The sequence below is a fragment of the Strix aluco genome, chromosome 2, assembly GCF_031877795.1.
Source record: "Strix aluco isolate bStrAlu1 chromosome 2, bStrAlu1.hap1, whole genome shotgun sequence".
Lineage (NCBI taxonomy): Eukaryota > Metazoa > Chordata > Aves > Strigiformes > Strigidae > Strix > Strix aluco.
Window position 1 is genome coordinate 68300091 of NC_133932.1, and position 17743 is coordinate 68317833.

At 41.6% G+C, this 17743-nt stretch overlaps 1 protein-coding gene across 1 annotated transcript in view; it reads left to right on the top strand.

Moving 5' to 3' along the window:
• Positions 1 to 15255: 15255 nt before the first annotated feature.
• MRPS9 (mitochondrial ribosomal protein S9) overlaps positions 15256 to 17743 on the top strand; it is a 34307-nt gene continuing 31819 nt past the window's right edge. The window contains exon 1 of the mRNA XM_074815138.1: positions 15256 to 15372. Within this exon, the coding sequence (XP_074671239.1) occupies positions 15295 to 15372 (78 nt within the window). The 5' untranslated portion in view covers positions 15256 to 15294. The remainder of the gene's footprint in view (positions 15373 to 17743) is intronic.

Consider the following 17743-nt stretch of genomic DNA (forward strand, 5'->3'; position numbering starts at 1 on the left):
CATGGGAAAACTTCAAGGATATACAGTTCTTCAGTGCTGCTCATCTAAAGAGGTCAGCCTTTTCTTATAAGCCATTATCTGGGGATATTTTGTTTTGTTTTGTTTTGCAGCTCGCTTCAGTAAAGAAATCCATAGGATGCCCATCCACAACTCTTAGCATTACATACAAGCATAGCGTGGACAAAACAAACCCAAGTGTTATTTCACAGTGTGGTTGCTTTCATGCAAACAGAGTTAATACAAACAGAGTAATTAAAGCATGGATAATTCATGTTAACTCTTCACTGAAGACACATCCATCAGTGGTGCACAGAAAGTGATTTTACCCTTGCTTTGTTTTCACTTAGGTTGCTAATTAAGAGAAGTTAATCTAACCAAATTTGAACTGGGTTCAAAGTGTCAGCTCCAGGATTTTTTTTTAGTTTACATAGGTGAAACAAAATTAATTGATATAAACTTTTGGAACTTTTCTAGTGAGGACAAGATCAAATGCAGTAACAAATATGAGCACAGACTGCAAAAAATAGATTCCAGAGCTTACAGCACCTCTTTTTGTGATGTCTTATACTTTTATATCATATGACCATCTGCAGCTAAGTGGAGCTGGCCATCCAACAAAGGGACCAGTCAGGTCACTGAAATATGGAGTTGCCCTTTGCTTGTATTTGGATAACTCTGATGGATAAAACATTGTTCAACATTATTCAGGAATGACATCAAACATTTTGCCTCCATACACAAAAAATTGCAGTCTAGACTGAGAGGAAGCTTTCAGCATCCTTGTTTTCCTCTCAATTTTGCAAAAAAATCTCTTTGAATTCATTATTAAATGAAGACATTTAAAAATACTAAACCAAAGCTGCACTTTAAACAAGGATGAAGTACCAGTGGAAAGAGGAAGGACGTTTTCCTTCTTTTATTGCTGTACCTACAGTTTTTGAAGGTGATTAACTGTTGTATGCTCTAATATTAAAAGGATTTTTAAAAGGCATTTTATTGGGAGGATTCCTGATTTAAAGAGGTGCTTTAGGAAGTAATCAGCTGTTTTACTATCCTGTTGAGATAGCTATCTCTCTGCCACTGTAAGCTCAAGTAATATTCATATCAGTATAAGCAATGTTACGGCATACAATCTCAGAATAAACTGTGTGGAAAGTGGCTTCTAACATTGCATCATCTACATAGTAAAAATATATGCCATTAATAGAATGTACTTACAAAGACAACAAACAAATATCACGGGTAGGCTGCCTAGGAGAAATGGGTTTTATCACTATGCAATCATCATATTCCTCTAACCTAATATAACAAAAATAACTTTGATGAGTCAGTTAAGAACATAATTTCAGAACAAAAACACTTGGGTCTTCTTTTTCAGTGTCGTTTATGAACATCAGATCAACTGCCTCAGCCTTGAAACTGCTTGCCTCGTGTCACACTGCATCAACCAAAATAAGCAAAGGGACTTGTGCTAGAAGGCTCTTCTTTAAAAAGGAGGAGTCTGGCAGGGGTTCAATTTCAGAGGAATTTCCCTGAGCTTGGAAAGTGTTCCCTGTACTGATGAGTTTATACAGGCTTTTTTTGTTTGAGTCTGTCCTTACAGATTTCAGAAGCTAGTTGTTCTACCAGGCCTGACAACAAGGCTCTGAAGAAGCCCCTTTTTAACTCTAAACATCACCTAATACCTCCAGAACCTAAAAACTCTAGCAATGTCCTCAGCCCAAAGGTCATGAGGAAACCTCTCTGACCTGCTACCTAAGGTGGCTCAGCACTGATCAAAACACTATTGGTTCCTGAGGAGAAGCAGCTTAATTAATCTAATTCTAAATCGATAATATTCTATTTAAATATACGGATGAAAGGATTGAGTCCAGGAGCCAAAGTGTCTAGTAGCTGTATCCTGAGAAAATAATTCAGATCTCATCTGAATAGGATGAGCTCTGGAAGTGTGTGCTGCCACCCAGCTCCCCACGGATCACCTAGCGTTAACCACCTCTGCACCTCAAGTCAGCCCCTTCTAAGCCTGGGCCACCCAGCCTGCAGCATGAGGAGAACACCTCCTAGCAGAGGCAATGACCTCGGTGTTACATGATCAGAGAATCACAGTCAGTAGAGGTTTTCTCCTAAATATGCCTGAAGTTAGGGCATAGAAGATCACACTCCTTGGCCTATGTCTACTTTAGCAGAGGGCAGGAGAGAAGCATGCAGAAGTAAGGAAGGTCTGGACTGGGATGGAGAAGAAAGGAGAGTGCCTGAGAGAACTAGAGAAGGAAGCACCACTCTTTGCCATGCAGACCACAGGACTGCACTTGGGTTTGGTTCTGCCAGTACTCATCCTCTAGCAGAGCAGCAGGCAACTGAAAGTTTGGCAGCACATTGAGGCTGAAGCAATGTCAGGTTATGCCGTTGGTGCCTTGCTACACTGCATGCACCCCAGAAGGGCCCACTGGAGACCTGCTACGCTGTGCTGGCAGCTGCTACTGGCTTCAGTGATGCAAGTGATTCTTGGGACTCTGTTACTGAGCCAGTCTCTAGGGCTATATACTAATACATTAAAGTGTCAGGCAAGTTCCTGGGCAGGAGAAGTCCATCAGCTTATGCTGTAAAATTACACTGTTACAATAGTTCCAGGCACAGCTTTGGTCTGTGCCAAATAGGACTTTGCCAAGCATAGTTCAAGAATTACTACAGCCCCTGGCACCACTTCCAGCATGTGGTTTGGATGTGGCTGCCCTTTGCTGAAAGGTAAGAGCTTTATTAATATAGTTGCAAGTCACTTTGTGACAGTTGGTCTCAGTGCCAGAACAGGGCCCCAGGATGCCTCTGCCTACCACCAAACGTGGCCTAAGTGCCTGCCAACTGAAGACATACTCGGCCTCTGCAGAAATTCAGGACCAGATGTGAGATGTTGTTCCCCAAAGGTCTGGAGACACTGAGAGGGTGGATGATGAGCCAGACCACTTCACTTGCTCTCAGAACTCCAGGGCACTCTCTGACATGCCTCTGGAGAGCAACACCTTCTCCGTGTGTGCTGCTGTTAGCCTGAGTTACGTTTGTTGATGAAAGTGAGGTAAGTATTGCTTTTGGTGGCTACCAGAAATGCAAATGGAAGCATTACGGAGCATGGGATTGCTGCTGTTATAGGCAATATGAAAATGAAAAGGATTATGCATCTTCCCACTTAGGTGTTCATTTCCACAGTTGTAATTTTCAGATGAAAGGGTATGTCCTGCTGCAGTCTTAACTTCCAGTAAACACAGGTATGGTTGTTAATAAATATATACTGTGGCCCATAAAAAGTACAAGTCATGTGACTTACTACCACACAATAAACCTCCCGGATTCCTTTTATTTAATTAATCAATGCATAGGGTGATTTTTATTTTAACATCAAGTCACTCCTTAACTATTAGAACTCACTCCCTGGAGAGAAATATCCCCAATTATCATAATTATCATATAGTTCAGCTTCTGCAAATTTTATATTATGAATTTAACTTTTGGCATCATAAAATGTGAGGTGAAAAGTACACGTGATGTGCCTTCCTGCACAACTTAATAGTAGCATTACCTACTTCCTAGCTTTGCAGACTTTTTGGACTTCTGACATGGAATTACACAAACACTAGCCATTCTTCTCTGTTACCAAAGTAAGAGAAAGCATTTGTTTGCTTCAAAGGTACTTGCTATAAACCATTCCTCCATTATGCTAACCGTTCAAAAACTGTATACTCACTTTTTAGAAAAATTCCCAATGAAATTCCTGAAATCATCAAAACAGGTTAGTTTGTGAGCTTTTCTTTCAGGGCTGTCATGTATAAAAACTTCTCAAACAAAATCCTATAGATACATTCATTCAACTTGTCTAACTTTTTTCTCATTTATTTTTCAGAGGTAGGAGCTATCTCTGTTACAATGGTACTTACATACCAGCAATAGTAATGTACTAGATGCTTTCCAAGAAAGAACAGTTTCTCTGCAGATTCTAGGTGGTAGCTTACTTGGCAAATGAGTTATTCAAGAAATCCACTTTCTGAATATACTTCTTATCCTGAGTTTTCTTCAAAAGTTTTTCTGAATATTAACTTGAGGAAAGATTAGAATAGATCATTGTTGGAAATTTTAAGATAATCTTGACACTTGAAATGTTGGATTGCAATTTTTAATTAAATATAATTCACCTGTTTTGAACTTTTGATATTAGATGCTTTGAAGCTCTGGTTAAGCAACCTAAGGACATATTGAAGAAATTGTTTCTGTGCATTTATGAATAAGAGCTTTTACTCTCAGTCTTGTTTATTTAGGTGTTTTGGACACACATTACAGCTTCCTTTCTGCCATAGGCTTCTGTCCCATCATCATCATCTGTTTATTTTTACTCCTAAATGCATATTTGGAATTGTCACTTAAGAGAAAGCCTATTTTGTCAACATTCTTCTCTGTTCTACTTCACTCAATTCTGTTTCTTTTATTTCCATATCTTCAACTTCATTTTTTAAATATTGACTTAGAAATTCTTTAAATCTTAACAAAGAAAAAAGACAGACATCTTTATTGGCTTGTGTTAGAATTACTCATAATGCACTATGTATGCCATTGCAATAAAATAAATTTTAAAAACATCTTTTGATCTAAATCAAGAAAATCTACCACAAATAGGATCATAACAGCTTGTTATCAGAGAGTGAGAGTATTTCTGTGGCACAAAGGTCTCTAGATTTTTCCAAAGCCAAGTAAAACAATGAGATAGTGGCATTAAAAGGAAGAATCTTCAGACACGGAATATGGAGGAAAGTTCAAGAATGTGGAATATTAACATATTCCAGCAGTAATGTTTTTATAGGTTAAAATCATAAGTATAACTGGCAGTCTAAGGAGAAGTTATTTAGAGAAGATGAACCATCTTATAAAATTGGTTTTGATTCTTTGAAAACATTTGGCTTCCATCTGCTACAAATTATAAAGCAAGCACAGAATAGGTACAAAAGAGAGAATATTAATTAGTCTTTTTCTTCTTGTCTTTGATTTATGGATATGATCTTACTTGTGTTAGCATAAATGAACACCATATATGTTGGTGTAATGAGCATATTTTTAAGTAGAAAGAAGATACTTCCCTGCCCACTCCCTTTTACAGCTCCTCTTTTGGGTCAGCTTGTTCAGACATCTCTAGCAGGGTTCAAAGAGGCTGCGAGCTGCATATACATAACTTCAAAGTGTAAATCAACTATTTATTGGCCAACACGCACAAAAGGTAGCTAGGACTTAACATTTAAGCATTAGTGTGCTCTCCACCCTGACAAGGCACCATGATGACTCTCTGCTGGCCAGGCAGGCATCAGTCGTGGAGGGGGAAAGCCTGATCTCCAGGGCTTTAGAGGATGGTCCCTCACTGTGGCACAGCTGCCATCTTTAACAAGCTGAAAGTCCCTGGCCTGAAAAAAATCTGTGAATTGATCCTGGAAATGCTTAGGACCTGGTTTTGAAATACCTTGTTGGGCTGAATGGCATTGAAAATGGCAACAGTTTTGTTCACCAGGTAAGAAGATCTTTAAAGAAATATGGCAGCACAGTCCTGGCCTTGGCTCCATTCTAAAATCAATTTCAAGAGAACAGAATCCCCCCATTTTTGTAAATATGTTCAGTCAATTATTCTCTGCCTTCATTGACGGTATCTGTTTTCCCCAGAGGAGATAACTGTTCTTCAGTTTCTGTTCACAATTTAGACACTTCAGGTTCAAAAAATGTAGCACTATTTATGTTCAATTTTGTTATAATCTTCCACTCTACATTTCCATTAATTTGCTTCACTGACCTTAAACTTAACTTCTGAAGATTCCTAAATTTTACATTTTTCTGGATCATATTCACTACCAGTAACAGCAGTGCCATTACTCAGTGATAGTGACAAGCTGTTCTATGTATTCTAACAGCTAAACCACATACATTACCATCATCTAGAACTAAACCTTAACTGAGAGATTTACTGCAAATTGCAAGGAAGGTCTGAGAATTCATGAGGGTCCTCTAATATTTGAAAAAAGAAGACTCACTCAGATACGTTGATGCATTTGGCCAGATTTGTTCTGCTACTGGAGGAAGAAGCAAAATATTTATCATCTAATTTCCAGTGTGAACAACAGAAGATGAAAATTTGCTTTCTCTTAAGAATTTCAAACAATTCCAATTTTGTACATCAAATATTTGCATTGATCTGAGAAAAAATCTGAAGACCAATGTGTGTTTGCGAACATTCTTAAAATAATTAGAACATGCTTGAGTATCATATGCTGGCAGAGTATAAAAACCTCTTTCAATAAACCTAAATAAACAATTTAAAGTAACAATTAAACTATGCATCATTTGCAGAAAATTTAAAATGGAAAAAGGCAAAACAAATTTTGTTTTCCTGACCCTGGTCTTCATTGTGAGGCCAACTTGTTTGCAGGCTCCAATAAGGTGTTTAAAAAGTGACCTGAGCACCATCCTGGGTGTACTTTGCCAAGTAATTCCTCATTTAATTTCATGTTCTTCATTGCATTGTTCGTTGGATGAAATGGCACTGAGACAAACCCCTCATCTGAAAGGTTTCTTATTTATAAGCAAAGTACCCATCTGTATTCCTTAAAACACTCTATCAGCTTGAGTAAGAGATATCATTATCAGGCCAAGATGAAGGAATAGCCTTGACAAGATAGGAGGGAAAATGTCCATATCAAGACAAGAATAATAGCCCTATCAAGAAAAGTGGTGGGAAAAGGATAGATCCAGGCATGTAAGGAATATCTCTGCCAGCTGCATCTCTCAATCCTTTACTTACTCAGATGTCAAGAGAAAGTACTTCTAATGCAGAACAATAACCAAATGCCTAACCATTGAAGAACTCTTCAAATATTATTCACAGGAGTAAAATTACTCATTTGTTTGAGCATTTTCAGAATCAGACCCTTTATGACAAATGCATCTAAAAGCAACATTTTTCACTTGAAGAGTGACAACACTGGCAGTTTGCCAGGAAAACACTTTCAAAAAACAAAGTAACCTTTCTTAATCATTCTACTGTTTAGTCCTCACGCATGCAATGACATTTGCCTGTAGTGGGATTGAAGTCCTGCTCTTAATGGTTACTGGTCCCAGAACTGCTAACACATGGCGATCTTTTGTTCTCTTATTTTAGCAGAATGAAAATCCAAGGAAAATGAACATACAAAAGCTATCTAGACAGGATCTGATCCAGCAGCCACAAGATCGTGTCTATAGACTCAGGTAAATCCGATCAGTAAAGTCAATCCTGTATAGGTGGGATCAGTAAGGTATGAAGCTGTCTGTGCAGTACATGAAAGAGCAAAATACCATATGATTTCATCTGTTATAGACAAGTAACTTGGACTTGCCTTCAAGTTCTGGTTCTGTGCTAGATTTATTGGAATGTAAAGACTGCTGATAGGAGAGTCACACAGAAATATAGAAGAGAGGCAAAGAGAAGAAAGGTCTATCCTATTGATCCCACAAAAGAGTTACAGGTAGTTGACTTCTCTCCCCTTTTATTTTTAGTGTTTGAAACTGTAGTTTTTTATTTTGAATAATATCACATTTTCCCTGACAACTCCATTCTAAAAAAGATTTTTTTCTGAATGTTCCTTGCATAAAAAAAAATTATACTCCTTTCTGCATTTGCTCAGTACCTCTAGATTCCAGCAGAAACTCTTAATGAAAACTCCTGTTTGATTCTCTTTTCCTAATGTATCCAGAACAGTGGAAAACTAGCAATCACATCCCAGGGTACAGTGAAGTCCTCTTGCAAGAGATATTTCACGAGCTCTTTCACTTTGCTTTGCTTTTATTTAAGTAAACTGAAATAATTTAATTTGATCTGTTTTAATCATATTGTATATCTAAGTACAGATTGACCTTTCCATGTAACTTTATAAATGACCGAGAAGGCTTGGCCAAAGAGACAAAACGTCTGGCATCCTTTAAAATAAGCTGGAGCCTACTTACCTCTGCAAGGTTCAGGATAATTTGCTGCCAGCCAACCATGTTCAGCTGGATTGTGGCAGCACATTATAAATGACACATGACTTATGTCATCAGTAAGTAAGTAAATCAGTCAGTTTGTGACTATGCTTACAGAAGTTGGAGATTCCTTCTCTTTTTCCCCCTGAAATCTGCATAATTTCTCTCCCCTGTTTTGCCTCCTATTTTGAAACAGAACTATCATAATATGAGAAATACAGTTGCTTGCTGCAGATGTTCAGATTTAGGCTGACATGCAGTATTAGATTCTCACATGTAAGGAGGTGATGATTCAGGCAGTTTCTACTGATACTTATAATAACCTTAATTATGCATGCTATTTCATGAATTAGCTCCAGACTGCATCATTTGCCCTCTTAAGTGCTTTTTGTGATGGCTGAAGATGGCAGAGCAAGAGATGTCAAAGCAGAGACTGCCTTTCTACCTGCAGGTCAGATGGTTGAGAAGAGAAAGTGTTCAAGAGTGCTTCCTAGTCTTCTCCTTAGGATTATTTCCTGCAGTTGGAACTTGGCCCAAAGGGTTCAATGGCTGACAGGTTCTCCAGACTAGCATAAAACGCTTGGAGGCAAAACTATATTCCAGGTGCCAGCCTAGCTGTCAGAGAGCAGAGTACTACTTCTGCGTTCGGGTTAGGTCTTGCACTGATGCTTGAATGCTAAAGAAGCTTCCCATACTTACCTCCCCCTCCAACTGTACCCACACAGGATTATTGTGCCCTAAGCTCTTCTACTTGTGCAGCAGAACAAGGAAGAGATCTTCTCCAGGTGTCATGCTGACTGGGCCTGCAGGTACTGGCAGGTAATGCCTCATTGCTGCAATAAGAGAGAAGCCAAAAAGAATGATCAGTTCTTCTCTCAGAACATCTGGGGAAAACATCTGTATTATGTTAGATACTTGGTTCTGCTGGACACTTTATAGCCTTGACATAGATTCAATTCAGAAACAGGAATTGCTTGTTTCTCTACAGCAGAAAACTACAGGTTATTTTCTTTATTATTTGAATATAATGGTCAGAAAGTAACTGCAGTACTTGGTGGGGTTTTTTTGCTTAATCTAGATCCAGTTTATCATTCACTTTCCTTGTTATTTCTGTGAAAGATGCATCGTATGTATTTCTTCAGACTTTCTGTAGAAGTCCTGATGACTCAGAAGCTTCTGCTGCTATGGCTGTTTTAAAACCTGAAATCTTTTAAGTCATACTTTCTTGTGCTTCATTACTTCAGAGACTGGTCCAAAGCCTGTTAAAATAAAGTTAAAGCTTCCCTTCTAGCTCTGAATTAGCTGGTATTTTGGTCATCATTTTCATTTTGAGGGGAGAAGAAATTTAATTCTGAGTAACCACTTTGTCCTCTTTAAAGCATCTCAAGAAGCATGGAAAAGTGTTAGGTGCTGGATCTGCCATTTCCTGAGCTCCAAAGACACCGAGAAGACCACTTTTATTCTAGAACTTTTCAGCTCCCATTCAGCTTTCAGCAGGTGAATGCAAATGCAGTCTCCTGCCAGATTAGTTTGTGGCCAAGGTGATCACATGCTCGACAACCCGATCTCGTCAGCAGGAGTAACTTAGTGTCTGGGACCACAGCACTCTTTGGGATAGCGCTTGGTGGTTGACCATCATGTACCCTGCATGAATTTTAATCCAGCAGGAAAGACATGAGGCCACAGGAAGGTGCATCTCAGCCTTAAAACCAAAATAGACCTTGCTGTCTGACAAAGATACAGATGGAGTTCACAACCTCCAGCAGCATCCATAAACTGTACACTGGCAAATCCCTTGTGTTGTCGCAGGAGGGCACACTCTGAGATGTATTTTCTGGTTATCGGGTGAGGTAGGCAGGACTTACAGTGTCTACCCCCTATCTATAAATGAATCTTGGGAAGCATATACAATTTGAAAAACTGTTTTCTTCTATTTATTCTGAATATATGTATGTCTCTAGTACTTAGAAAAATCAATAATGAAAAATTTATAAATCTGAACAGGTTCAGTAATGGGAATAGCAATAAATTTCCTTCTGTGTGATGAAGAGATAAAACTACTACTGCTCTGTGTCTACAGATGGGTGAAATTATTTGCATTTCTGGTTCTATTTTGGGCTGTTCCAAGCAGCTCTGCTGTACAGGGGAAGTGGCCCTAATTGGTGCTGATGTGACTCAGCCAAGGTCACTTTGTCTCTAGGCCAGTCCTTAGGCCTCTTTTATTTAGGAGTATAGGCACAGCTTCTGGATATAATGTCAGCTCTGACTCAAAGTTGCTGCTAGGATCAGTAATGACATTAGTCTAATTATACAGAGACAAAAAAGTCTGATGCAAACCCTAGTCTAAAGAACAGCTCCAAATGATTCTATTATTGAAATACTGAATCAGCAATAGCAACAGTGATAAACATATGGAGGCAAAGCGTATGGTAGACAAATGACAAAGACACATTACATAGTCTAAAAGCACTTGCCAACTAAAAATAGGCCCAGACACTGCATTTGGATCTCTTTGGGTTGACTCTGGCATCCATGTGGAATAAAACTATCTTCAGATGTCTCCAAATTACATCCATACAAGTTCTCTTTCTTTCTGACAACTGTTTGTAAATTCAATGGGGGCTACTCAAACACATAAATTATGGCAGAGCTAGAACATAATACTGCAGAAAAGAATGCTCCCCAAAATGCCTTGCAGTGCTCAACGATACCCGTAAGCTGTGGGAAAAAACCCTCAACCAACAACCCTCGGACTGTGAAGAAAAGATGAAACAGATGCGAGGCTGTGATCCAAAGCACAGTGAAGATCTGGGTGACACCTTCTTTCATGGAGAAGGAAAGCTGTAGGAAGGAACAAAACAGGGGGCACTGCTTTACAAGCAAAGATCTCTGGCTACTTTTGATTCACCTTTACTAATTGTGTGCTCAATCCAAACCACTTTCACTGTAAAATGAAATACGATACCTCTGTATTTGATGTTGTCATGTAAATTTTATTTTTATATTTGATAAATACTGTTGGAATAATGATTCTTGAAATCTCTCTCACAACAGACTTGATTGACAGCCCCCTAAGTGCTGTGCCTTTCATAGCGTAACATAATTGACAACCCTGCGGTAGCTAGCGTATGCAGTCGATGAAGTGGAGTGTGCTTGCTCCATATCTGAAGAAAAGTAGGTGCAATGAAATAGTTGTTATTATTAGTTTTTTAAAATAAAATTTATGTGTTTTCATTTAAGAAAGCATGACTTCTGGATATATCAGCCTCAAGCCTTTCAACAGTGATGAAAAAGATCAATGCAAAACAATTTCTATGTCAAAAACCACACACATACCATAAAATATCTAGAAATTACTTAACTGGAACAGAGTTAAAATACTGCTGAATTCTCTGCATTTTTAACATGCATTTTGTTTTTTCAAACACGTGCTGATCAGCTTCTGAAACACAAAGCTTTCTGTCAAGCCACCCTTCCCTAGCGCTCTCCCTAACCAAAAACTCGAGTTTTTTGTTGAACACTGGACCTGGGTGTTCCTAAACTTCCTTGGGTCTAAATAGAATCTGGAAAGTGCCCCTAGTCAGGCTCTGAGCAATGTCCTCAGGATGCGGATGCTCTGTGTAGCATCCTCAGACTCTGCCACCCAACCACTCAGTCCCTAGATGAGCACTGGTGATTGCTGTCCCTTTTGGCACAGGTGCTCCAGAACTTCAGCCAAAATACTTAAAGTCTAAGGAAGAAAGGCACAGGAGAAAGAGAACAGAAAATAGTTTATAAGAAGAATAACTTTGGTTCAGAGTTCAAAAACAAATCTACTCTTTTATTTTTGTTTGGGGAAAACCCTAAAAAACGTAGGCATCTCTTCAGAAGTAGATTTAGATTATGGCATCCTGAGAAGTTTTAACTCTCTTACAGCTCTTTGCTTTGCCTTCCGATTCATGGAGTCCCACCTTCTCTGCTGCAGGTTAGCTTGTTCTGTTGCATGGCAGATCCCGCTACATCCTCCATGAAGTTCTGCCCTCTTCTGCATAAGTTTCTTGTGTGTCTAAGTCTAAAATACCACCTTCAGGTCATCAGAGGTCAGGAGACTTTATCAGAAAAGTATCTCTGTATATTTGCCCTGTCTTTCTACTCTTCTGTAAGCATCTATCATTGGCCAGTGGTAGAGTGAAGCCATCAGGCTCAACGGACCTTTGGTCTGACCCAATACCACCATCCTTACCAGCTGTTCATCTGCATCTATGAGGCAGTGAGCTGGAGACCCATACATCTGCATCACTGCCACTGGGATACCTGTTCCTCAAGCAACTGGTTTTCAGACTATCCACACCAGTAACCTGAACTCATGCAATCTCCAAATCCCATCTCCAATTACAAAAGGACACCCCAAATCTCACTGCAGGACCGTCTGTATGTAGACTGGTAATATAAGCAATCAGCAAGTTTGAACTGAAGCTCAGCCTTAGGTTTGTGCTCAAGAATTTGCATGTACTACAGATGTGCCCCTCAGGCTGTCCCCTGACCCATGCACGTGTCAGGCTTAGCCTGGTTTCCTTATTTGGCATTCAGTGATTTTTCATTTTGGAAACGTCAAGCCTCACACAGAAGCACCATTTTCTTAATGTCAGGCTATCCCTCAAAGACAGCATTCCAAAGCTTTTATCCTCATTACCTAAGTCTCAAAACAAAAACAGGTAATGAGCTGCAGGCAACACTCCCCAGTTCTGTGATTGCATAGAACATGATTAGCAAGTTACACAACTATATGGGTAATCAGGTTCACAATTTGAACAAGGCCCCAGAGTTGAACATGGCCCCGCTGGGCTCGAAAAGGACATTCCTGCCACACAAGAGACTAAAGATCTGCAGAGGGCTTAGTGAAGTATCAGGGTAGTTTGCATGGATTAGGTAAGCGTCTACAGTCTGTCAACTAAATGCAGAGATAGAAAGAGAAGCCCTTTGCAGTTAATCTTGGGATAAGTAGATTAAACATGGTTTTCTTGCATTTCCCTCCACCTCTGTCTTAATAAACTTTTGACAGAGGGATGGGGATGCAGGGGGTTGAACATGTAAAGAACTTCTGCTCATTTTTATCTTATGTTGGCTTGTGCTAAAAACTGATTTTGAACTGGCAAACTCTGACTCCTGCCATTTGAGCATAAGTGGCAATCCTTCCCCTAGAAGAAATCTTTCTGGGATATGTTAGCCGTGCCCACCATGGAAGTACATTTTCTTCAAAGCATCCCAAGTAATAACTACATGCACTGACATTCAGGAATAGTCTAGAAACGGGTCACCAAGACATCTCTGTAGAAGCGTCTTCCAGGGACAAGCAAGCCCAGCTAAACAAGCAGCAGGATGGCTGGGAAATATACCTGAAATTTGTGCTAAAATCTTCCACCTTGAACAGGCAACCATTAATTTCTAAGGGCTGACCACTCAAAGATCCAAGAGAGACACAACATGGTCCTTGTCATCAAATGCTGGACTCCACATATACACAGGTCTCCATTCAGAAATTTGTGAGAACAATTTTGTAACCTCAGCCTGAAACCCTGGACTGTATGAAATCTCATGTCATTGGAAAACGTGCTCCAGACTGCAAAAGCATTTAGGATTTTTTCACAGTGGGCATAGGAGTCAACACATGTAGGGAGTCAAGGGAGTTGGACTTACATCAACAAGTTTCCAAGTATAAGTGGATGATAGGTGGCCCGGCTCCTAGAGTTTAATTGACAATTAATTATACGTGGGGAATGAAAACGGTTCACTCCAGCAGCGCTTTGTTTCTGTAGAGCTGACAGGGGTGAGAGGTAACAATTGCTCAGCACAGTGAGGAACGAGGAGCTCCTCCGCTGCTGAAAAGCCAAGCCATGGGGTGACAGATAGCAAATGAGATTCGCCACGGGCCTAGAAGAGGCCGTACCATCTCCAGCTTTCCCCACCCCTTCACCCCTTCAGCTCTGCTGGCTGCCCCGGGCGGTGGGTCAGCGGGATTGTGACCTTAACCCAAGCCCCTTTTTCTCCTTTGGAGAAACAGCTGGTAACCTACGCACCCCGTGAATGAAAGCGTGGCTGCAGTTCCCCGTGCTTGGCCAGGTGTGCACAGCACAGAGATGCTCCACCACTCTCCTTCAGTGCAGCGCTCGCTGCATTCACTTGCATGTATCCATGTCAATAAAACTACTGATGTTTTCATTTTCACAGTTGATAACTGCAAAAATAAATGCATGTTTCCAGGTGGCTTGTCCTTGACCTCCCCCCATGTGTGACTTCCCTTGCTCACAGCCAGTTTTCCTATATCCTCTTTTACATCCCAGGGAGAAAATCATACTTCCATCTGCATAGGAGGGAAGCAAGAGCCACCTGTGAAAAACCGAAAAGAAACCTGGAAAAGCAGATTCATTTCCAGAATTTCTTCTCAGATAATAACTGTTCCTAAAAAGAAGGTCCCAATAAGTCTAAAGTAGAACTTTGTAAAATTAAAATTTTTAATTAATTTCTACTTTTCCTGTGGTAGAAAACAGTACTGCCAAAATCCAATCACCTCTAAGGGTAAGTACTATGTAACTTGGGAAAACAATGAACACTCACAAGCTCTCAAGGTTCAGCGTCCAGATTAATGTCACCTTGGGAGGTGACAGTATTGTGACAGTATTGATACCAAACCCCCCAGCAAGAGGCAACTGCTGCATCTTTAAAAAATGGCGGTTTTTTTTTTTTTTTCCCATGGAAAAAACCTCAGTACTAGGGTGAAATATGCTTTTTTGCTACAACTCTCCAGACACGCTGCCATTTCCAACGCTACTTGCTTAAACAGGAGTCTTGATTTTAGCCTTTTCCTTCAGAGGTGGGGTCGGCCGGAGCAGAGTCCACCTCAGGTGACAGGCAGACGCCCAGGGCTTACTGCTGACGTGGTCCCCAGCGGGACCGCAATCCAAGTTATAAACCATCAATTTGAAGATCGGTCTGAACTTTAATAATGCTGATGTGCTTCCCCTTTCAAACACACTCTGACAACCCGCCCGCGCCCCGCTCACCCTCCCGAAACGCGGCCCCACGGCCGCCACAGCCCTCGGCCCCACCAGCGACCCCGCCTGCGGGGCCGGGCCGGGCCAGGCCGGGCCGGGCGGTGCAAGGCGCCGCGGGGGGCAGCGCGCAGGCTCGGCCCCGCCCCTCCAGCCCCGACCGCCAATCGGTGTCGCCGGAGCCTGTGGCGTCGGGCCGCCGCGCGACGCTGGGCCCTTCCCTGGCGGCCGGGGCGGGGCGCCGTGGGCAATGGCGGCGGCCGTAGGGCGCGTGCTGCGGCTGGGCGGCCGTTGGAGCGCGGCGGCGCCGGGTGGGCCGCGCGCCCAGGTGAGAGCCGCGCCCTTTCCCCGCCGCGCCGCCTGCGCAGCCACCTGCCTCGGGCTCTGGTTCCCCCGCGCTCTGCTGGGGCGCCGGGCGGGGACTCCGTGCGGTGCCAGGAGGCGAGCAGGGAGGTGGCGGCGGGGTGGGGAAGCGGGCGGTGGCGGAGCGGGGTGTCCCTGGCGCGGTGAGCCCGCTTCGTAGGCCCCGGCTGGGCCGGGGTGTGCTGCTGCCCCCCGCCCTGGGCGGGCCGGCCGGCGGGGCTGCGGCCTACCGGGCGCCGGCGGTGCGCGGGGCTGGCGCCGGGAGGAGGCAGCATTGGGGCGGGGAGGGCGAGGGCCGGCGCCGCGTTCAAGTCGGCCCTTCCGTAAGCTGAGTTTACTTTTCTTAAGAAAAAGCGTAGTTAAGACCTGATTTATTATGTATATCACTAGAATTAACAGAGCCACATATGGACCAAAGCCAATACAAAAGTGGAGTACTTTAAGATGGTAGTTCTTTAGGTTGGTCATCTTGAATTGTGTTTGCTCATATCAAGGTAAGTCGATAATGAAGTCTCCCAATTCCTGCAATGGTGAGGGAAATGTGCTCCACAAATGTGGTAACTTCTGATTAAACAGAATTATCGGCTTGTTTTGAGATATACTGGTGTTCAGCTGGTTGCCATTTAATTAAAAAGCTTAGCTGCTGTCAGTATTGAGGACAGCCACTGTGTTTGTGTGGTGGTATTTGATACACCTGTATATATATTTAATCAGTGATCAGCAAGTGGATGAAAAGGCATGCTGGTAACACTTCCAAGTTACAAAGTAATTTAGGATAATAAGGGTTGAAGAACTGTTGGGTGGCTGAACTAAACCAAACCATGGGGTAACAGAAGATGTATGCAGTAAGGAAATGAAAGGTAATACCGGAAGGAGCAATTTGAACTGTTTATATTGGTTACTTCTAGATTAACGTTACCCATTAGGAATACAGACTAGTGCCTGTGTGGGTAGTTCCTTGCCCAGCAGCCAGAACTACATGCACTTAAATTGTACAAGGAATGAGAAAGAGAACAAGGCTGAAAATACTCTAACACTTGATCTCATTCTCAGTTGGAATAGTTTGTGTTGCTTTTGTTATCCTGTATCAAAGGTATAATTATGATCGTAACTTAGCTTTACTGGCCAGGCACCTGCTTGAGTTTGAGCTGAAAACAAGTTGTATTGTAAATGAGGAAATGATTTCAAAGGAGGAGTCATTGTAGAAGGTACAGCTACAAGGGGCCTCGAGATCATTTGTCTGCTCCTCTTGCCCCCAGAGATGGGATCAGTACCTAAGCCTGTAGCTATATAGAAATCATCCTGTAACTGTCTGTGAACCGAAGGGTATGAAGGGAACTAATGGGAGTCAGGACCCAGGAAACAAGAGACTCTTCTTTCCATTAGTAGTTAACCTGTGGAACTGTTTGATGAGGGTGTTCAGGATACTAAGAATGTATGTGAATACAAAAAGCAACTTGGAAGAAAATTCCGCCGAGGACTGTTAAAAACAAGGTATCAGCATGTCTTTGAATCGCAGGTTGCTGGAAACTGGGGAAGTGTCCTGGGAAAATTATCACTACTTGTTTGTCCTCTCCTTGTGCCTCTGATACCAGCTGCTGTTGAGGACAGGGTAATAAGTTGATGTACCCTTGTTCTGACCCGCTATAACCATTTCTTACACCAAGCACTTCTCTGCCCTTACTGTTAGGGAACTTTTTTATGATGCCTATCCTAAAAAGCCCTTGCTGGAGTTTAGTTCATTACTTATTGTCTATCTTAGTGGGGGAAATCATTTAATTTCTTGGGGTTTTTTGTATTTGAAAGTGTCTTGCATTGAGAGAGGAAATGGGAGAGAAACTTTGTAATTCTAGTTCCTTTAGCTTTGACTGAACAATAGGTTTAGTTTCCTGTTCTTCTAATAAGCAAACCACAGAGATTTAGCACAACTTGAAAGGAAAAATGATCTAGCATAGTTACTGTCAGTCACTTCTGATGTGATTGAATAGCTGTTCTCAGCAGAAGAGTTCAGAGTACCATACGTGCTATTTAATTTGATTGGGTTGGGTACCTTCTCTAAATCACTGGACAGTATATGTGTTGATATCAGAAAGAGATGATAGCACTTTGACAGTCTTTCAGAACTACATGCCTGGAATGAAGTAGCTTTTTCTGCAGTTAACTGAGCTAGAGTTGAAGAGCCTGTTACTGTTTGATAACTTGTGCCTCAAAACAACGGGATCTGAATTCTGTTCCCTGTTATGCGCATCTGACACTTGGCTATCTATCTATACTTTTAGAGCTATCTTTTATTTCCATAGTATACAGTATAAGCATAACTTAATACATAGATTTGA